At 43.4% G+C, this 22,679-nt stretch overlaps 1 protein-coding gene across 3 annotated transcripts in view; it reads left to right on the top strand.

Moving 5' to 3' along the window:
- The window catches only part of CLIC6 (chloride intracellular channel 6), a 51,229-nt gene that overhangs the window by 23,002 nt on the left and 5,548 nt on the right, over positions 1 to 22,679 (top strand). For all 3 annotated transcript variants that reach the window (XM_045002411.1, XM_045002410.1, XM_045002412.1), the window contains exons 2-4: positions 13,427 to 13,536; positions 14,060 to 14,185; positions 18,052 to 18,158. In XM_045002411.1, the coding sequence (XP_044858346.1) occupies positions 13,427 to 13,536; positions 14,060 to 14,185; positions 18,052 to 18,158 (343 nt within the window). The remainder of the gene's footprint in view (positions 1 to 13,426; positions 13,537 to 14,059; positions 14,186 to 18,051; positions 18,159 to 22,679) is intronic.

Consider the following 22,679-nt stretch of genomic DNA (forward strand, 5'->3'; position numbering starts at 1 on the left):
CGGAGACTGCGGGGACTGTGGGATAGTTGGAGTCCTCAGTACTCCCTCCCTCCATGAGTGTCCATTTGATTCTTTGGCTTTCCATTACGCTTATCACGCAGCACTGTGCTGAGTCCCTGCTGTGGCCTCTGTCTGGAGATTTTTTTCAAATGCTTTGACATTTCGTCTTCTGTAACGGAGCTGTGATAGAACAGATTTGCCTCCCCATACAGCGATCAGATCCAGTATCTCCCGTACGGTCCATGCTGGAGCTCTTTTTGGATTTGGGACTGCATCACCACCCGTGCTGATCAGAGCTCCACGCTGGGCAAACAGGAAATGAAATTCAAAAGTTCGTGGGGCTTTTCCTGTCTACCTGGCCAGTGCATCCGAGTTCAGATTGCTGTCCAGAGCGGTCACAATGGTGCACTGTGAGATACCACCCGGAGGCCAATACCGTCGATTTGCGGCCACACTAACCCTAATCCGATATGGTAATACCGATTTCAGCGCTACTCCTCTCGTCAGGGAGGAGTACAGAAACCGGTTTAAAGAGCCCTTTATATCGATATAAAGGGCCTCGTTGTGTGGACGGGTGCAGTGTTAAATTGGTTTAATGCTGCTAAAACGGTTTAAACGCGTAGTGTAGACCAGGCCTGAGCTAAGAAGTAGAGGGACAGATCCAGCTAGGGCACTCCCAACTTGGACAATACTTCTTCTCCCATCAGGTGATAGTTCTGCTCCACTTCCTTGTGGAACACCCCAGCCATGCACCAGCTCTTCCTGCTCCCATTTCAGATTCTTCTACCTCCTGCAGCCTCATTCCATCAGCCACTGCTAGTGGAAGGGGAGAGAACTAAACTCCCTCATCCTAAAGGGAGAAAGTGGAAGGGGAAGGGCCCCTGTGCTCTTCAGTGAAGGAAGGGAAGTTGTGCTGCCTGGTGTTTTTTCTTATGTGAACCCTATTATGAACTACAGTTGAACCCTGTTATGTCGCCGGCCTAGGGGTTTGCCAAAAAGCATCGAGATAACCGATGATCGAGATAAACCCCTATCCACCCCCCCACCCCTGAACTCCCCTGTCCTCTCTCCAACACCCCCTCCCTGCCCCCTTACCGCGGTGCCTGCACGTGGCTGGATCCGGCGAAGCGGGACGGGGAAGCGGGGCCGGGCGGCCGTGGACGGGGACCCGGAGCCGGGCAGCCAAAGAAGCGGGACCCGGTAAGCGGGCCGGGCGGCAGGCGAAGCGGGACCGGGTAAGCGGGGCCGGGCGGCAGGCGAAGCGGGACGGGTAAGCGGGGCCGGGCGGCAGGCGAAGCGGGGACCGGGTAAGCAGGCCGGGCGGGCCGGCGGCAGGCGAAGCGGGGACCGGGTAAGCGGGGCCGGGCGGGCGGGCGGCAGGCGAAGCGGGGACCGGGTAAGCGGGGCCGGCGCGGGGCGGGCGGCAGGCGAAGCGGGGACCGGGTAAGCGGGGCCGGGCGCGGGCGGCAGGCGAAGCGGGGACCGGGTAAGCGGGGCCGGGCGGGCGGGCGGCTGGCGAAGGGGGGAACGGGTAAGGGGGGCCGGGGGGGCGGCAGGCGAAGCGGGGACCGGGTAAGCGGGGCTGGGCGGGCGGGCGGCAGGCGGGCGGGGACCGGGGAAGCGGGGCCGGGCGGGCGGGGACCGGGGAAGCGGGGAACCGCGGGGCTGGGGAGCCGGGGAGCGGGCGGCCGGGGACGTGGGGAGCTGGGCGGCCAGGGACGCGGGGAGCCGGGCGTCTGGGGAACAGCGCGGCTGGGGAGCCGGGGAGCGGGCGGCTGGGGAACCGCGCGGCTGGGGAGCCGGGGCTAGGGCAGGAGTCGCGTGGCCGGGGAGGGATGCGGCAGGAGCCGGGCAGGGCTGCCGCCGGAGTTACAGTCGAACCCATTTATCTCGACCTCGGTGCTCTTCTGTGCTCGAGATATTAGGGTTTGGCGAGATTAAAGAATCAACATAACCAATGAGAAACCAATAAGACAAAGAGGGAGTTTGGCGGTTCCACTTCTAAAACGTCGACTTAATAGGATTGGCAAGTTAACCGAGGTCGAGATAAATGGGTTCGACTGTATTTGAAAAACGGGGGAAAAGGTATTCTCCAAAAGACCAACCCATTTTTGGTCAAACTAGGGATGTCAATCGCAGTTAACTCAAGCAATTAAAGCAAAACAGATTAACTAGATTTAAAAAAAAAATAGAGTTAATCAGTTTGAATCACGATTAAACAGAATGGCAATTTAAATTAATTATACATATTTGTGGATGTTTTTCTATCTTTTCAAAAATATTGATTTCAATTACAACACAGAATACAAAGTGTACACCACTCACTTTATTTTTTATTACAAATATTTGCACTGCAAAAATGATAAGAAATAGTATTTTTCAACTCTCCTCATACAAGTACTGTAATTCAATCTCTTTATCATGAAAGTGCAACTTACAAATGTAGAATAATTTTTTTCACATAACTGAACTCAAAAAAAAAAAGTAAAAAAAAATTAAGAGCCTACAAGTCCACTCAATCCCATTTCTCCGTCCGATGGCTAAGACAAACAAGTTTGTTTATGTTTATAGGAGATAATGCTGCCTGCTTCTTATTTACAATGTCATCTGACCATGAGAACAAGCATTTGCATGGCACTTCTGTAGCTGGCGTTGCAAGGTATTTACGTGACATATGCCAAACATTCATATGCCCTGTCATGCTTCAACTTGTAGATTTTTAAAAAATTTTTACAGGGCAAATATTTGTAATAAAAATATAAAGTGAGCACTACACACTTCATATTCTGTGTTGTAATTGAAATCAGTATTTTTGAAAATAAACATTCAACAATATTTATAATTTAAATTGGTATTCTATTATTGTTTAACAGTGCCATTAAAACCGTGATTAATCGTAACTATTTTTTTAATTTAGGGATTAATTGCAATTTTTATAAATTGTTTGACAGCCCTAGTTCAAACTTCAAACCAAAAAAACAGGAAATACAAAATTTCACCCTCAGGCATTTGCTAGATGCATGGAAAATTTTAGCTCAATATGTGAAACTTTCAGAAAGTTATGAGTGACTGAAATCTCAGAGGTTCTGATAGAAGCTGTTATGGAACTTTAGCTGCAGCAATTTTTGTGGTCATGCAACTGCAGAATACATGAAGCCTTAACTATTGGATCATACCATATATACACACAATATAAAAATAATAATAATAATAATACTTAACTCTTAGGTAGAACTTTTCATCTGCAGATCCCAAATGCTTCACAAAGGAGTGCACTATGAAAATCTCCATTTTACAGATGGGGAAACTGAGGCACGGGGATGGCTATAACTTGCCTGTGCTCACCTAGCAAACCCATGTCAGAGCCCGAACTTGAACTGAAGTCTCCTGAGTCTCCCTCCAGTGCCCTATGCAGTAGGCCACACTGCCTAGTATAAGCTCCTTTGTTAGCATGTTGAAAGCTTAAAACAGGCTTACAAAACCCAGCCCTGTGAGCTTAAATAGAAGAGGAAAGAATGGTTCAAGGAACATTTCCCTCCACTTTGGACCTTTGTGTTGGTCCCATACACAGAGCAAACAATGGGAGAGTAGAACAGTAAAAAAACTGATGAAAATAGTAGAGCGTAAGTTAATAATCCCATTAAGCAATGGCTTGTGATTACAAATAGCAATAATCAAATGATATCACAGTATACAGATAATTGCCTAAAAGGGGACTTAATGAAAGCTTTTATGTGGGCTTTAATATTTTCCTTGTCTGCAGACACAGCCTTCATAAATGTTTGATTAATGAACTCATTAAGCCCTGACATGACTAGGAAAGACATACTTACCCCATGACCCATCATAATTAAAACGTGAATGCCATTTGTTCAAGATAGTAGCTAGAATCATTTATTTAAGTAGCAGAACAACCTAAAAACAGCTATTGATTTAGCCTGATGAATTAGCTCACCCTCATGGACAAAACTGAAAGATTAGGCTTGTGTTACATCAATCACAGTGATTCACAGGAAGAATACTAGGTGGTACTGCAAGTTGCCTTCTATCTATATTTATATGGATATTAAAATTATAGCTGCTTGGAAAATTTCCATGAACTATTTTCTAAGGACAAAAAAATGAAAACGTTAGCAATTTTTTCCCCTTTCCTAGCCAGCTCTAAGTCATGGTAATAACAAAATGGGGGAACCCATTCAGTCCTTCAGAGGACAGTGAGAAAGTATAATGAAGTTCTGTATGCACACCAAGCAGAGCTTGCAGTAGTAGAGCACTGATCAGCACTGCAGAGAAACTTACAGGGATTTCTACTCACAGGCTGCAAAATTTCATAGCTAGACTACATGTTTCACAGCATTAGCAAGTCAGGCAGATGGGCCATACTTGATTCTCTTACCACTGCATCAGGTTCCTGCAATGTCACACAGGGAAAGAGAGAGTCTTACTCTCCAAAAGAAACAGAACTTACTATACAGAAAAATCCTTCCTCATGTCAGGATGGAGCGGTTCAGTCAAAGCTGGATTGCTTGATCCACAGGCAGACATACATATTTTAAAAAAAAACCCATGGTTAATAAGAAGTGTACCGGCACTGTGGATGAATTCAGGCCTTTGCAGAGGGCCTGCAGATGACTAGCTACCACTTTGACCCTCAAAATAGCGCTTAGGTGACGCATGGGCCTTGCATAGAACTGCACAGAGGTGAATATGGGATATACTATTTTACAAGGTGACTTGAGGAGCATGATGCGTTGGCAGGTCTCTTGATTTTAATTTTGTTACAGGTCCTGATATTTGGTGCTTTTTGTAAAGTCTCAGCTCCAGGAACCATAATTTTGTGACAATCACAACTTGTATTTTACCCCTGACAATTTTAATCCTGTATTTACTAAACCTCAGTGTCATAATTAAGGATTTCCTTAATAACCAAAATATCTGATTGATTAAATGAATGATGGAGGTTTTATTTTACTGTGTTCAATGTACTTATTTGTTAACCTGTTTCTAACTTGTAAAAGTGACTTTGTAAACACTATTAGGCTGTGCAGAGATACCAAAAACATGTTAGAATAAGAATTGTACATATTAGTGCACTGTACAGTATATTACCTGTGATATTATGTATGATGGGATTTTCTTCTGGGGGGGGCAGCTTAGACAACATTGCATTAGCATTTTAGTGAGGGTGATGACATGCAATTTTTCTGTGCTTTGGTTGCTCTGGAAGCTGTGTGTGGGGGTGGAGGTTGGATTGGTGGTGGTGGGGATACGGAGGAAAAGGATCAGGCAGTGTGTTTACCTTAGTTAGAATAATTAAAACCAGCTTTTGATTCTGGCTGCTAGGCTGTCCTAGCACTGTGGCAAGCTAGAATGTGGATGCATGCATACAAAAGTTCCTGCTACCAGATTCAGGACAAGCTGCCCTGGAACCAGTATTGCACATAGATTGAAATTCAAAGGCAGGGGCCCATTTAACAACTTTATCATCAGAGGGTTGGAGTCTGGACTGTACAGAGCCTCGGCAGGCACTGGTACCATGAATTAAGTTGATTGAAAATGAAATGAGGAGAAAGTGAGGCACATGAGCTGGTGTGCCATACTAACATCTTTAGCAGGGCACTATACCAGAATTTTATTTCCCCTCCACTGCCACTCAGCTCTCCATGCATCTGGGAACTGGGTCTTCATTTGCATCTCACTCTTCTGTGAAGACTGGGGTACAATGTCTAGTGGTAGCAGTCTATATTGTTACACAGGGGCCCCAGGTGTTTGCTGTTCTGAGGGTATGCCTGCACTGGGGCTGGGGGTGTAATTACCAAGTCAGGCAGTCATAACCAAGCTAACTGTGATCAAGCTAGCATGCTAAACATTAAAGGGGAGACATGGAGGCACTAATGGCAGGAGGGGCTAGCCACCTGACTACATACTTAGGGTCTCAGACGTGCTGATGCTTGAGGTGGCTAGCCCCTCTGGCTGCTTGCGCTGCCAAGGCTACACTTCTAGTTTTAAGATATTTACTCAATCAAAGCTGGCACATATATGTCTTCCTGAACTGGAAATTACACCTCCAGCATAGATATATCCCTGAGTCTCACAGGGGTGATAGGAACAGGGAATGCTGAAGACAACAAGTTCAGGCCATTGAGAGAGAGGTAATGATATCTGATTTGGTGGCATTTTTCTCACTCTTTGCACTGGTATATATGACTATGTAAGGTGCAAGGCAGTGGAGAATCAGGCATGCCTAGCATCTCTGATTCATTAAAATGTGAACATTTTTGTTGCACTTTGGATGTAATGATGTTTGTACTAATTTGTTCCAGTGTCTAAAGATTGGTATATATTAGAAGGTATATTGGACAAGTTTATCTGGAGAAATGAACTTTAAATTCATATTTACAATCTGAAGATTATGATTTTATCATTAGAAATTATATGGTTGGATGGTATCGTCTGTTGAGTTTTCTGCTTATAACATAGAAATGCACTGGTAACAGGGTTCAATCACCACTGCAGCACCTCCTGTTGGCTGTCCTGGAGATTAGATCTGCTCACTAGTGCACCCTCTTCTGGTGATGTCTTGCCACAGTTATGTCTGCTCCAGGACCCACATCACTCCAAGGATCATGGCATCTGCTAGGGAGCTTATTCCTTCACCCTCTTACTTCCCTGGTCCTTCTTGCATGAACAGAGAGCAACAATACCCAAAGTCCAAAGGCGCAAACAATTTGATGTTTATTGAGGTGAACTTCCAGCAAGCACAATTCCAGTTTCTTTCCTCAGTGTCCCCCTTCCCAGCTCTGACACCACAGAGCCTTGCCTATGTTGTGTCCCTGTTCCTGTTCCCATTCCCTGTTCCCATTTTCCCCTTTAGCAAGACATGATTTTAATTCTCCCATCCCCAGTCCCTGTTCCCATTTCCCCCCTCCCCCGCCCCCTTACTTCCTGATTGACTGCAGACTATATAGTCAAACTTGAGTTTTGCTTAGCTATTCCTTAACCAACCATTTTAAGGAAATTTAACTCACCAATCCTAACATATTGTAACATGGTTATTTAACCAATTATATCCCACCACCTTCATTGGTTTACACCCAACAAAATTAATTATACAGCAGACAAACAATTACAGAACCAGACAGAAACCATGCAAATAAACATACAAAACAATACAGAAGTGAGGATTTCACAACTATACAGACATAAGGATTTTCCAGCTGTGTCTATTGATAAGTGAGTTCTTGCCAGACAGGATGCTATTAAACTAAGTTTCCTTTTACATCTTCCAGGCTCTTCCCTGTCTCTGGAGGTGATAGAAATATCAGGACAGGATAGCCCAATAGCACCTTATTTCAATGTGACTAGTTTGGAATGTGTGGATGTGACGATACACTTCCCAGCTTATGGCTGCCTTTGCTGCTTACCAGGCCTCAGACAGTCACAATAAGAGAAGGCCATTACACAGACAGTGATTTTGATTTTCTCTTTTATACCTCTATAACTAGCTAAGTGATAAGAATACACCTAAATTCTTAAAGTATAGGCCTTTGTAGACAGGCCTGAATAGCTATATCCTAACAGCATCCTCTTCAGGACGTAACCCTCTGGCTGTGCCACACTCTGTGTTCCTTCCCTTCCAGGGAATGTACCACAGTCCCTCAGTCCAGCCACTGCCTCAGTTCATTTCTTTGGGCCACTTCTTCACAATCCCCCCTACATTCTTCATCCTTACCTCAGGGCTTCAGCCTGCCAGTCTTAGCAGCTAGCCAGGAGCTCTCTCTAGCTTCTCCAATCCTTGCTGGCAGTACTGCTCTATCCAGGTGTTGGCACACCTTTCTCCTGCTAGGAGCCTGAACTTCCCTCTTCAAGCTCCAGGCAGCTACTGAGGCTGCTCTGCCCTGCAGCTCTTCTTATACGGGCCTGCCCAGCCCTCATTGGCTCCTCCTTGCAGCCCCTCTCCTATTGGCTGCTTTCTGCTCAGCATCCCTAGAGCTCCATTAACCCCTTACAAGGCAGTCTGGGGCAGATGCTCCATCACAGCACCTTTAAACTAAAAGGGAAAAAAGATTCAAAATCAAGGTTTCTGCTTGGTCATCTCCATCCTAACCTTATAATAAGTCACGAGTTGCTATGGCATCTTGGAGACCTCAGGTATCTATCATAGGTTTTTCTAAGGTCCCTACAAACCTATTGTGAGCATGCAGCATAATATTTCCCACTACATGTAGGAAAATGGAATCTTCACAAGGTTTTCCATTAACCCTTTACTGCCATCCCCAAATAGAACCTGGAAGCACAAAAAAATAAGTTCAGGTTTCAAAGGATGTTAAGTTCTGCATCAGATTCATAGACTGTTAAAATGACAAGGAAAGAACTTAGACAACCTAGGGTCATCTGCCTCAGGTCCTGTGTTCCACCTCTTGCAGTAGCTGTAGGTCAGTAGCTTCTTCTGCTGCTGATGGCTTTCAAGATTTGCTGTCCCCTGCCTCCAACTTTGCTATTGTTAGAGGCTGTCCCTGCAGAGTTGGAGGCAAGCTACTGTCATCCATAATTGCATCAGAGGTGGCTAATGCAGAGCCCCTGAAGGCCCATGACAGCTGGTCTGCTTCCCGTTCCATGAAGTTGGGGCTCCCAGCAGCTACAAGTCTTTCAGGCCTTTAAATATGGTGCTGTCTACATGACAGTCCTCCCCAGTAATAGGATGGACAATGGTTTGGGTATGACTACATGAGAGACTGCCTCTCTCCTTGCAGTAGTTGAGATCAGCTGGGACATCTGAGTGAGTAGTTTCCCGGTATAAGTAGGAGACAGCTGTCGGCAGAGTATTCTCAGTTTGGGGCCCTTAGCTCTAGAACTCACTTCCCTGTCTTCGGCTTACATAGCCAGAGTTTCTGAACCTTCAGGACATGTTGCATTACAGGGCCATCATTTTAGAAAAAATTAGGAGAGATGGTGAAAGTCTGGTCCCATCCTGGGGGTGTAGAGTGGAACGGGGAGATGGCGACTGGTCCTATGCCCGTCATTGGGAGGAAGATGAGCTGAGGTGTATGTGTGTCACCGATGGCTGGCACAGGACAGAGATTGGGGCCTGGCCCTTCCAAGCTGAGCTGAACCCCAGGGTGCCACTGCTGCTTCCTGTCCAGCCAGTGTGGAGAGGGAGTGGTGCTGACAACACAGTGATAAGGAGCTCTGGCCCAGCCTGCCCCACAGTGGCCTCCAGAGACCTGAGGGAGACACCGCATCACTGGCTGTCAAGGAGCTATGAAAAGTCAGGGGGAGGGACAAAACCAAGGTCTGGAGGCATAAGGCAACTGCCCCCTCTGCCCCATAGCAAATGACACCCCTATTGCACAGCCTGTATGCCCAGGCTTTTGGATCAGGAGGGGTGAATTGATGTCATGCCAATGTTTTAACAAGGAACTCCCACAAAACTTTTTAAGCTTGGGAGCTTTTTAACTTGTTATAAAACTTGTGTCCCAGGGGGAAATGGGGAAACATTGAGAAACAATTTAATTTATTTTTGGTTTTAAATCAAAATGCTGTTTTTGTAACCACGGGAGGCAGCAGCACTGGACAAACACAGTAAGCTCCATTCACTAGAAAATTCATAGTTGGTTCCTGAAAATATATAGACTAATATCATGCTGCTAATATACCTTGATGTTCATCTTGCATAATATGGAAACGGACAAAACCTGCAAACTGTTGGACTCCAGTGGGAACCAAAGAGCCTAACAGCATACAGGACTGGGCCCTAAAATTACTGAAAAAAATATTTACATTATTTTCAAGACAATTAGAGCGTGTTGTAATGTTTTGTCCTTCATTTTAGCCATTTCCCCATTATTTTTAAGAACATCTCTCACTGGTGGTTACCAGCAACTTGATAGATGTATAGGAGAAAAGGGAAAAGGATCGGCTATTCGTTATTGTATTCATAATCTATCACAAAATGGACAAATGGGAAAACCAGTATTATTCCCCTAAATCAAGCTGATGCCCCCAGAACATAAAACTTTCTCAATCATTAAAACATTGCACTTAAAAAAAAGCCATCCTGGTGCTTCTATAGCAGTTCTAAAAGCTGCCGATTCCTAAGCAAACAGATAACTATGTTGTTGGTAGACTATTTGTCATTCCACTTTAATAACAAATTGATGGACTCATTGTCTATTTCGCTTCTGCATTTGTCATGGTAACGTGTCTGTCTTCATCTGGATCCCTGACTCCACCTTATGGAAAGTTACACAGAAGAGCAGGATGGAAGCTGCTCTTCTGAGTCCCTGAAATTTACTGTTACCAAGGTGATGGGAGACAAACAAACTGACAGCCTGGCTGTCTATATTCCCTCAGCTTCAGTAGCAAAAGTTAGAGGGACCCAAGCTTCTAACTTTTATGTCAAGGGAAATTGGTACAGGATCATGAAAAGAAGTTCATTCCATTGTGACTGTTGATCACTTAATGATCTGTAAAGTTCTCTGAATGCAACAGTAAGCCTTACAAGGGGATTTCTTTTGCTATTAAAGCCCGAGTGAATACAGAGTGAATGTCCGATTGTTTAGAAAGAATGGGTATATGTATCGCTTTTCAGGAGAGATGCCCCTTGTTTCCTCAAGGTGCAACAATTTACTATCATTTGAGATTATTTTTAATTATTTTTTTATTATATATAAATCAGATTCACTTGTCATAAATATATAACTGCTTTTGATGAGTTTAAATGCCTTTGTTATTTTACTTTTCAGCACTATTTATAAAACTCTAAAATTCCATTTTCATTTTCATTTCATTTTAAAATGCCACCACTGATCATTACCTAGTAGCAGGGACAGGTGTGGTGTCCCACCATCCCAAAATAAAATAAAAATTAACTGACTTGTTCACCATTCTCACACCTCCCTCTGCACTATCTGTTTTTTTCAATAAGTAAATAAATAAATAGAGTAAACATGTCCCTAAAGACAGACATATCCCAGTTTTCAGGGCCAGTTCCATCAATTTTTTTTTATAGAAAACAGTGTTTTATCCCATAGGTGCTGACTCCGTGGGTGCTCCACCCACTGGTGGCCCTGCCAAATAGCTCCTGCCCCTCCCTCCCAGCACCTCCCGCCCACCACGGATCAGCTGTTTAGTGGCATGCAGGAGGCGCTAGGGAGAGGGGGTGGAGTGAGGGCAGGGCATTCAGAGGAGAGGATGGAACAGGGTGGGAAGAGGCAGAGCAGGGGTGGGGTCTTGGGGGAAGGGATGGACTGGGGGTAGGGCCTGGGGGACAGAGAGGGGTCAAGCACCCCGGGGGAAATGAAGCTGGTGCCTGTGTTTTGTCCTTACTTTGGTAAGTCGTGGCAGACTGCTCACTTGAAGGAGCTGACAGTCAGCTGACCTGGTGAAATTAAAAGCAGCCTGGATGGGCAGATAGGCATCCCCAGGTCTCTTATACAATAACACCCTTCTTCAGCCAGAACCTGAAAACAAGAGCTTAGAGTGATGTTTAACTTTGTGTTACAATATTTATATTCTATTTAGCTAATGCTTCCAAACAAAATTCTCTGTGATATTATGGTGGTGTTTATCAGCTTGATAATCATAGCCTTTATTAATGTTGATGCATCCTAGCAATGGAGCATAATGAAGTCAAGAAGTTAGGTGTCCCAGTAACTCCTAGCTTGTTTTTGTAAAACCCTCATGTGACAGGTATGGAGTCCATTGTATTAAAAATGCAAGGTTTATGTATTATTGTGAGATTGTGAGTAACTTCTCTAGGGAGGAAATATGGCCAGTGTAAACCTTGGAAAGTGTTATAAGCTTCAAAGAACTTTACTAAACAACGAGCCAGACAAGAATGACAGAGTTAAGAGGGAATCTCTAGTGGGAGGTAAATACAAATTTAACTTGCTCTAGTTATGCCAAAGCTGTATAAAGCAGTGGTTCTCAACCAGGGGTACGTGTAACCCTGGGGGTATGAAGAGATCTTCCAAAGGGTACATCAGGTCATCTAGATATTTGCCTAGTTTTACAACAGGCTACATAAAAAGCACTAGCAGAGTTAGCACAAACTAAAATTTCATACAGACAATGATCTGTTTATATTGCTCTATACAATACACACTGAAATGTAAGTACAATATTTATATTCCAATTGATTTATTTTATAAGTATATGGTAAAATGAGACAGTGAGCAGTTGTTCAGTAATAGTGTGCTGTGACCCTTTTGTATTTTTATGTCTGATTTGTGTAAGCAAGTAGTTTTTAAGTGAAGTGAAACTTGAGGACACACAAGACAAATAAGACTCCTGAAAGGGGTACCGTAGTCTGGCAGGTTGAGAGCCACTGGTATGAGGAAAGATAGAGGGCATATCTACACTACAAACTTTTGCCAACACAAATTACAATGGCATAAAGCCACCACAGTTAGTATATTGCTTGTGCATGTACATACTTGGCTTTTTGCATCGGCACTGCTCATATTCACCAGGAGCACTTGTGTTGATTCACAGTGCAGTGCACCATGAGTAGGTGCAACTCACCACCGTCCAGTACACTATCTTTGGGAAGTTTTTGCAATGCATGGTGAGGCAGAAACAAATCACACAGAGGTCACTGGGAGCAAATGGTCAACTTTCCAGCATGCAACTTTCTCCTTCTCATACTGTCATCTGCATCCCACAATTTTCATGCCTTTTGAAAAAAATCCCATGAACCTGCATGACCCTCCTCACTGTCCACTGTCTCTGACAGAAGCGTGGAGTTGGCACTACTCTGACAATTGTCATGAGGATTGCAAGCACAGGATGCAGGAGAGATTTATTTGAATTAGCCTCCTAACTGCTCTTGGCACTAAATCTCAATTAATGATGTAATATATTTTGCTACATCTTTTCGTGCTGGTGTTTCCAGGAGTCATAACTGGTATAAACGTGTTAAGAATACATATAATTATTTAGAGGGATTTATGTTAACATGGAATCTTTCTTTTAAAGTAATGCTATGATTTGAATTTTGTTCACTAGTTTATAAAAACAGTTATATGCTGAAAAAAAAACATTTTAGAACATCCATTTCTAAGGAGACATTAAAGTGTTTGGAGGAGTATATAAAGAAACATTGTATAAAACTATTTCATTATAAATGTGTCAAGTATCAGGGGGTAGCCGTGTTAGTCTGTATCCACAAAAATAACAAGGAGTCCAGTGGCACCTTAAGAAGTGAGGTTTTTTACCCACAAAAGCTTATGTCCAAATAAATCCGTTAGTCTTTAAGGTGCCACCGGACTCATTGTTGTTTTCATTATAAATGATTACAGTGAGTTGCACCTGCTTTCACCAGATCTGAATTTTGTCCGTATTCTTTAAACAGCAGACAGCTGACTGACTTTGCCATTATAAAAATAGTTTAGCTAAAAGCATATATTATTGTTTTTCATTGTAGGCTGGTAGTGACGGGGAAAGCATTGGAAATTGCCCGTTTTCTCAGCGTCTCTTTATGATTCTGTGGCTAAAAGGAGTTATATTTAATGTAACAACTGTAGACTTGAAAAGGTAAGATTACAATATATATTTTCATTTTCAGAAGAACATTAGCAAAATGATTATTTTAAAGAATGTATTGCTTGTGGTAACTTTGAAATACACATGCAAACTGACTCACATTATTTATACAGCTAATTGGTATTTTCATAGCTCTTTATAGGCCGGATTTTTATCTGATTTAAACTGATGTAAAACGGTAATAATTCCATTGAAATCGATGGTGTTAACATGGTGTAAAATAGGTGTGAGAGGAGACTCATGTTCTATATGGTCAATGCATGAAACAGATATTAATTAATTAATACTAATGAATGCTCACAACATCTCTATGAGGCAGGAGGTTACGTCTTACCTTTACAGAGAGGTAAGCTGAGATAGAAAAGGGGAAGTGATTTGTCCATGTTTACCCAGTAATTGCAAGGATAATATAACCTATTTTATTTGCTTTAAATAATACCAGTATACTATTAAGTGTAGGAATTTAAAATGTCTCTCACATAGCTACTTACCCAAGGTGTTTGTACCCTTTTAGAAAACCTGCAGACTTACAGAATCTAGCCCCAGGAACAAACCCTCCCTTCATGACTTTTGATGGTGAAGTGAAAATTGATGTCAATAAGATTGAGGAGTTCCTAGAGGAAAAATTAACACCACCAAGGTACTGTGCTCTTGCATGTCATATTTTGCTTTTAGTCCTTCATACCTGCCTTCACTGCACTCCCTGGCAAAATACCCACTGGTTTCAACGACAGCAGGATCAAGTCCTTGGTCACTTTCATGCCTTAAAATATATATATATGAACTATATTAGAGAGTCTGATTGTGCTCTGATTGAACTCAATGAGCATTGCTGTTGACTCCACTGGAAGCAGAAGTGAGACCTAGCATAATGGTGTTGTTCCTGTGAGATCGTGAGTGTTAGATGTTGATTGCTCGACTCCCAGTGACTGAAGTAAATGGGAATTGACAGTGCTCAGCACCTCACAGGTTTGGACACAATTACTGTCAATTAAAGAAACTTTTTCAATGTTAAAAAAATCGCTATTTAAATTTGCTCTTCCAGCAGTATTTTCTCTGGGCCAAATCGTCAGCTGGTGTCAATTAGCACAGGTCCATTGATTTCAATGGAGCTATGCTGGTTTACACCAGCCAAGGATCTGGCTCTCTGCATGTGCTGTTAGTTAAGGACAAGTCATCAGAAATTATTTGGTTTTATAGTCCATGCAATGGAGATTAACTACTAATTTGCTTTGTGTAATATGCAATAACTGTCTGCAATTTCAGTATCAACATTTCCTTTTCAAAGAGATGGCAAAAATAGCAGCTTTCTAGAGTTAATAAAGGGTCTGAGCCAACATCTATTGAAATCAATAAAAAGACTCCCGTGCCAATTTAAGTCAATAGGAACTGTCCTTTATAGCACTAATCAACTGATAATATCCTGCAAGTTTGTTATGATGCAGACATGCCAACTCTTGCGAATTGATGGTGAGAGATGCAATTTCTAATTAAAATTAAGCCTGGCTCCCTCTGCCAGACTGGGAAATAGGAGAGGGGACCCCACTGCAGCCCACCCTAGGCCTGGGAAAGGAGAAGAACCCTAAGAGGAGCAGAGGTAAGGCTGGTAGGGCTGAAATATGGCCTGGAGGCTGCAGGGGTGCTGATTGTGTGTGTGTGTGTATTGATGGTGGGTTCTGAGCAGATGCAGTAAATGCTGGGTGGGCAAACTGAGTGCAGTGGGGGTCAATGGGGACTGAACTGATGGACTGATGATGGGGGTTGAGGGACTGAACGGATGGGGGCTGAATTGAGGGGGGTTGGATGAGGACAGAACTGATGGGGGGACTGGAGGACAGGATTAATTGTTTGGCAAGTAAGAGCTTCTGCAGCAGGGGCCAAAATCACCTTATCCCGTACATGTGGGAGAGTGGGCAACACTAATTGTCACATGCACACACCCTGGCGAAGGACAAGGGGGAGTTCAAAAATCAAGAGACTGACCTAAAATGCCACAATATTATTTTTTGTTTAAATCTCATGATTATTGAGGGTCCGACTCACTATTTTTGATCTCTTGAAGTTAGCAATACAGTAACTCCTTGCTTAACGTTGTAGTTATGTTCCTGAAAAATGAGACTTTAAGTGAAACAATGTTAAGCGAATCCAATTTCCCCATATGAATTAATGTAAATGGGGGTGGGGAGGGGGTAGGTTCCAGGGCAATTTTTTCACCAGACAAAAGACTATATTATATATACACCTGTACACAGTATAAGTTTTAAACAAACAATTTAATACTGTTCACAGCTATGATGATTGTGAAGCTTGGTTGAAGTGGTGAAGTCAGTGGGTGGAAGAGGGTGGGATATAGACTCATAGACTTTAAGGTCAGAAGGGACCATTATGATCATCTAGTCTGACCTCCTGCACAACGCAGGCCACAGAATCTCACCCACCAACTCCTGTAACAAACCCCTAACCTATGTCTGAGTTATTGAAGTCCTCAAATTGTGGTTTGAAGACCTCAGGCTGCAAAGAATCCTCCAGCAAGTGACCCGTGCCCCATACTGCAGAGGAAGGCAAAAAACCTCCAGGGCCTCTGCCAATCTGCCCTGGAGGAAAATTCCTTCCCAACTCCAAATATGGCGATCAGTTAAACCCTGAGCATGTGGGCAAGACTCACCAGCCAGCGCCCAGGAAAGAATTCTCTGTAGTAACTCAAATCACACCCCATCTAACATCCCATCACAGACCACTGGGCATACTTCCCTGATGATAATCAAAGATCAGTTGCCAAATTAATTGCCAAAATTAGGCTATCCCCTCATACCATCCCCTCCATAAACTTATCAAGCTTAGTCTTAAAGCCTGATACATCTTTTGCCCCCGCTACTCCCCTTGGAAGGCTGTTCCAGAATTTTACTTCTCTAATGGTTAGAAACCTTCGTCTAATTTCAAGTCTAAACTTCCTAGTGTCCAGTTTATATCCATTTTTCCCAGAGAATGCCTTACTGCTAAATGATGAACTAGCAGTCGGCTCAGCCCTCAACGGTTAACACGTTAATGTCGCCTCACATTCTACAAGGCAGCACAAATGGAGGGAGGGGAGACAGCATGGCAGACAGAGACTCTCACCTGTGTGTGTGAGAGAATGAGAGAGAGACGTGCATTGCCCCTTTAAGTACGCTGACTCCACTACAAGTACGCTGCCTTTTTAAGTAGATCAGCAAGTTCAGACAGCCTCTGCTGCCAGCAAGCTCCCTCTGTCCTGAGCCCTGTCGTGTCTCCCTCCTGCTCTATGGTAGGGGGACCAGTTGTTAAGGGGAAAATATTGGGACCGCTGCAGTGGGGGGCTTTTTTTTTTTTTTTTTTTTTTTTAAAACACTCACCCATCTGGGAGTTTGGCGGCAATTCAGCAGAGAGCCCTTCAGTCGTGGATGGTCTTCGGTGGTATTTTGGCGGGGGGTAATAAACCTTGCCGCCAAAGACAGAAGCACCCGCCGCCAAAATACCACCAAAGACCGTCCGCGACTGAAGGGCTCTCCGCCGAATTGCTGCCAAAGACCAGGAAACAAAATATCGGGACAAATGGCATCCCGACCGTACTCTGGTCGGGACGTGGGACAAACTCCTCAAAATCGAGACAGTCCCAATTTTATCGGGACATCTGGTCACCCTACTCGATGGAGATGGGGTAAGTGGGGGGCAGGAGCAGGGGGGATGGGGACACCCTGACAGCCCCCCTCTTTCCCCCTCCTCCCTTGTACAGCAAGCAGGAGGCTCCTGGGAGCAGGTCCAAGGCAGAGGGCAGGAGCAGCCCATGGCAGTGGGGGGAGGGACCACTGAGCTGCCGACCAATTGATAGCCTGCTCGGCGGCTGCCACACAGGGAACTTAGGGCAGCGGGGAGCAGATAGGGGGGCTGCCAGTCCACCCTGGTTCCAAGCCCTCACCACTAGCTGCAACATGCTGCTGTTCCTGCAAGCAGTGGACAAAGTAGGCAGCTGCCAATCAAAGTTATAAAGGAGCATTGCACAGCTTTAAACGAGCATGTTCCCTAATTGATCAGCAACGAAACAACGTTAACCAGGACAACTTTAAGTGAGGCGTTACTGTACTGATGATGTCACTACAGTAATTCTCAAAGAGTGAAATTCACGCTAGTGCAGAGGGCTCATGCAAGGACCTCCACACCTTATAGTAACCTACTGTTTCTCTATATTTGTGCTTTGAGATTTCCCTCATTTTCTTCAAGTTGTAAAATAATGAAAGTTGATGAGTAGTTATAGCAAGAAATAGAATTAAACTTCTGGATACTAGGGGTAATTGAAAAACATTTGACACAGTATTTATTTTATATGGTCTAAGTGGTTTCCATTTTAGGAATGTTTCCTAAGAAAAATACTTAGCCATACTTTGTTCACAATGGAGTGGAATAAACTGCTGTTCATATAATACAGAAGTAGCTGAATGTCATAAAAGAAGCTGCTAGTTGTATGCCATTCTTGTATTTTTAATTCCTCAGGTACCCCAAACTTGGGCCAAAGCACCCTGAATCTAATTCTGCAGGAAATGATGTGTTTGCAAAATTCTCTGCTTTCATAAAGAACACAAGAAAAGATGCTAATGAAAGTAAGTACCTGCAATCTCTGCATCATTACCATTGATAACTGGAATGAGTTGGAGTTACATAATTACAGCATAAAGTTTTCCACTAATGTTTTTCACTAACGTTCAGTCTAGAGTAACAAAACCTATCTGTATTTGCACTAAGGATTCATTCTAAGCAAAAGCTATCTATGGCTTTCCAGGACATGGAAGCTCTGGAAAGCTGCAGATCCTGATTCTAGAGGAGGGTAATGTGTTAAAGAGAAAGACCAACACATATGCACTATGGTGAAAGAAAGAATTAGTAGTTTGTTGTTTTTGTCAACAAACTTCCCCATATCACAATGGCTTGGCTGAACAGTATTTAAGGCCCTGATCCTGCAAATGCTTAACTTGCTGAAGGTGAGTATTTCCACTGACTTCAGTAAAACTACTCATGTCCAAAAAGCTTGGCATGTGCCTAAGAATTTGCAGGATCAGACCTATGAATGGAATACAAAAAAGCAAATGCTTTTTTCTTCAACTTTAAAAGAAGTGGTATAAATTTAATTAAATGAACATACTAAGTAAGTATATATAATGTGATGGGGCAAGGCCAGAAGACTATAGAAAAGTAGTGGGAGACAGATATTAGCCCCAGGCTAAACAAATCCCTGCTACTGGGATAAGTAAATGGCAGCTGCTCCAGGTCAATTAAGACACCTGGGGCCAAGTAAGATCTTTTCAGAAGGCAGGGAGGATGCTAGGTTGATTGGGACACCTGAAGCCAATTAGGGGCTGGCAGTAACCAGTTAAAAGCCTCCCAGTTAGTCAATTGGGTGCATGTGTCAGGAGCTGTAGGAGGAAGTTGTGCTGAAGTACATATTAAGGAAGCGGGGGCTGCTGTGGGGAAGTGGCCCAGGGAATTGTATATGTCCTATTTCCAAAAAGTCAGCTACCATAGCTGCTACTATTAGGGTCCCTGGGCTGGAGCCTGGAGTAGAGGATGGGCCCGGGCTCCCCCCTGATTAATCACTAAGACTGGGAGACAACAGAGACTGTGTGAGGGAAGGTTGTTTCTTCTCACCTCCCTTGCTGGCTTATTATGAAAATGGCTCAGTAAGCTGTGACCCTTGCCTCTAGAGAGAGAAGGGCTATGTGGAGGGTCACAGTGAGCCTCTGAGGCTAGCGAAATCTGCCAGGAAGCGTGGGACCCACTGAGACAAGGACAGAGCTCTGTCACAATAAGTATAATATACTCTAATTTTTTTGACAGTGAAATTGAAATAGCTAAGAGAATTAATTTGGAATAGTACTATTTGTGTAGTAATGACTTTTCTAGGATTTCTCTGAAGCAATTTGACTAGCTCCAAAATGTGGGAATTTTTATGCCAGTGCAATTTTTTAAAATCAAATCATTAAAATTTATTCTAAGACTATGGAATTATGGTACATATTTCTACAAACAGTCATAATGTTTCCTGGTCTAGAGGTAGATGAGAATTTGACAGAAATTCCTCACTCTCTGGACCAGCCATCTACATTCACTGTGGATGAAATCCCCTCCCCTTCCCCTTCACAAAGCTGAAATCAATAAGCTTTAAGTGGGAAACCAAGCAAGGGTTGGAATTCACCTTTCCCAGCCTAGCAGCATGCTGAGGGACTACATGGCCATATCCCTCATTCAGAGCTCCCGTTTATCCAGCTACTGCATTCATATAAGCAAGGATCCAATGGCTGAACCTTCCCTCAACACCTCTCTTCTTGTGTCAGGTGGTGAGGAGCCCACCACCCATCATCCGGGGCGCGCACACAGTGTGAAGGTGCCCGCTACCATCTCTCTTGCTCTGAGCTGTTAGCCAATATTCAGGGCCTTGCTGGATTGTTTCTGTTGGGAGGAAAAATGGGTGATACAAAGCAGGTATTTCTTTGGTGCAATTCTGTTTATTTACAAAGAATGTACACAGAGTCCTGTTTCCCTGAACACAATAGAAACAACCAACAACATCAGGCAGTTTCCTTGCTTACAATTTCCAAGTCTCCCTCTCTAATCAGTTCTGTGCCCCAAAGAGTTCTCTTTTTGCTCCTTCTCAAGGTCATGCTTCTCTCTGCTGTCCCCTGGTTTCTCCAAGCATTTCTGCCTTTGACACACACACAGCTACGAACAATCCCCTAACTCCTACATTTGAAATCATAGAACCCTTAAAATCACAAGTCTTAGCTTCTGATCAGGCCTTGCCATGTGTCCCATTTCCTTGGACTGTGGCTTCTGTTTTTTTCAGCTACATAACTGTATAAAGGGGCTTAGTTGCTCTGTCTGAAAGAAAGGTGCTTAGCATACCCCATTAGCTTTATCTAGGTCTGTGATTGTCTGTGGGTCAAAGATTCACTTGATGTCAGCCATTAACACCTTTCAGTATAACCACCTCTATCCTTAATGTCCTGGTATCCTGACATGGGGGCTTGAGTGGTGTGGAATGCTTCCTACTTGAACCTGTCCCTCTGCACTTAGGGAATTTTCGCTCTTCCTTAGAGCTGGTCGAAAAGTGTTCCACCCCTCCCCCCGGAAAATTATGATCTTTAGCAAAAATTCAAATACCAAAGTAATTGGGACAAAACTGAAATTGGGCTAAAAACTGAAAAAGAACAATTTTTGGAAATGCTGCCCTACTGCTTCATAAGATTTGTATTTCAGGTGCTTCATGACCCCTTTCTCCTCTATAGGCTGGGCTCCCTGGTCAGACTACATCTCCCTTGATGGACTGTGATCTTCCCTCTTGGAGAGCGAGGGGAATTCATGTGAACTCTTGCCCATTTTCTGTTATTGGAGAGGTAGTCTGTCTGGGTAGCCTGGCTCATAGAGGAGAATGGAGACATGAGTCAACAAAGGGTATGTCTACACTGCAATTAAAAACCCACCCCAAATCAGCTGGCCCATGCCAGCTGATTTGGGCTCGAGGTGCTCAGGCTAAGGAGCTGTTTAATTGTGATGTAGACATTTGGGCTCCATCTGGAGCCCAAGCTGAAGGGTCTGAGAGCTGCAGCCCGAGCCCGAACATGTACACAGCAATTAAACAGCCCATTAGCCCCAGTCCCACAAGCCTGAATCATCTGGCAAAGGTCAGCCATGGGTTTTTAATTGCAGTGCAGACATACCCTAAATTACAGCTCTTTGGAGGCACCATGGCAACATTTCCAAATCAAAATCTTGGGTTTTGGCTGAAATATTTAGATTTTCAGGTGGTTGATTTTTTTCGATGAAAAATCGAACTTTTCCACAGAAAGAAAACACTAATCACAAAAAAATTGTTAGTTGCAAACCCAATTTTCTGTCAGACTCTTTTGACTGAATGTTCTCAATCAGCCCTACCCTTCATGCTGAAATTTGGTATAAATGTATCCAGAAAGATATTTTGTAAACCATTTCAACTCAATTGGTTTTACCAGTCTTCTAGAGAAACTAAAAAAGACAAGTTTTTGTTTGATTTGCAGACATTCCCCACTCCCATCCACCACTCTAATAAAGAAAAAGGGCAAACTTTTTTTTAAATTGCACTAATCTAATCCTTTGAAGTGATGTACTTTTATGTTCAAGTATGTTTCAGGGGGTTTGAAGGGTGTATTGGGTTTTTTGTTAGTTTGGTATTTGTTTTTTATAAATACACCTTTTTTAAATGGGGGTAAAGAGAATAGGTAAATAAACGGCAGCAGGAATTGCAGAACCAAATTAATCTTTAATGTAAATCCATTGTGTAGCCACATCAAACCTGATTTTGGCAATTCTCTACTAATTGACCTCATTAGCACTTTTGGCATTCCCTTTTACATTAACACTTAGCAAGCCCAGTAAAGGATCAGGGCCCCATTGTGCTAGAGAGGGTACAGATATAGCAGCTGTACTTAACAAACATTATATCCCAGAGAGCTCTATGGACAGGTACACACTTAAAACTTTTGCCACCAGAGTATTACTGGTTATGGGGGTGGTGATTTTTAATGACATTTTTATCCCAGCAAAAGCCCTTGTGTAGATGTAGTTAAACCAGCATAAAAGTGCTTTGACTGATGAAGCTTACTTTGCTTGAGGAACCAGCGTGAGCTATATCAGAAAAAGCACTCTTCTGCCAACAGAAGTTGCATTTATAGTAGGCTGGTTTGCCAGTGTGACTATTGACTATACCAGTATAGCTATACTGGCAAACCTTTTCTGGTGTAGACTAGGCCTACATTTCAGATAGGATTAATGGCAGAAACGGATAAACGATGTGGATGGTTTCAGAGAATGGGGTAATAATAAACTGAACAGATTAGGAAAAAAAACAAGTCATAGCTCACCTGTTGCCTAACTAACTAATGTCAGATGGAAATGATTTATAACCATCATAGCACAGGTAGTTCTCAGAAGGGATTTGAATTAGGATAAGGGGCAGCTTTTTGAATATGATGAGTTTTTCCTATGCATTGAGGTTGGCATGGGAGGACTTCAGTGTGAGTGGGCTTAGTGTTTGGAAATATCTGATCTCCTGGGTTTATTCTACTTTTAGAGTGAACTCAGTTCACTTTTCT

The sequence above is a fragment of the Mauremys mutica genome, chromosome 1 (assembly GCF_020497125.1).
Source record: "Mauremys mutica isolate MM-2020 ecotype Southern chromosome 1, ASM2049712v1, whole genome shotgun sequence".
NCBI lineage: Eukaryota > Metazoa > Chordata > Testudines > Geoemydidae > Mauremys > Mauremys mutica.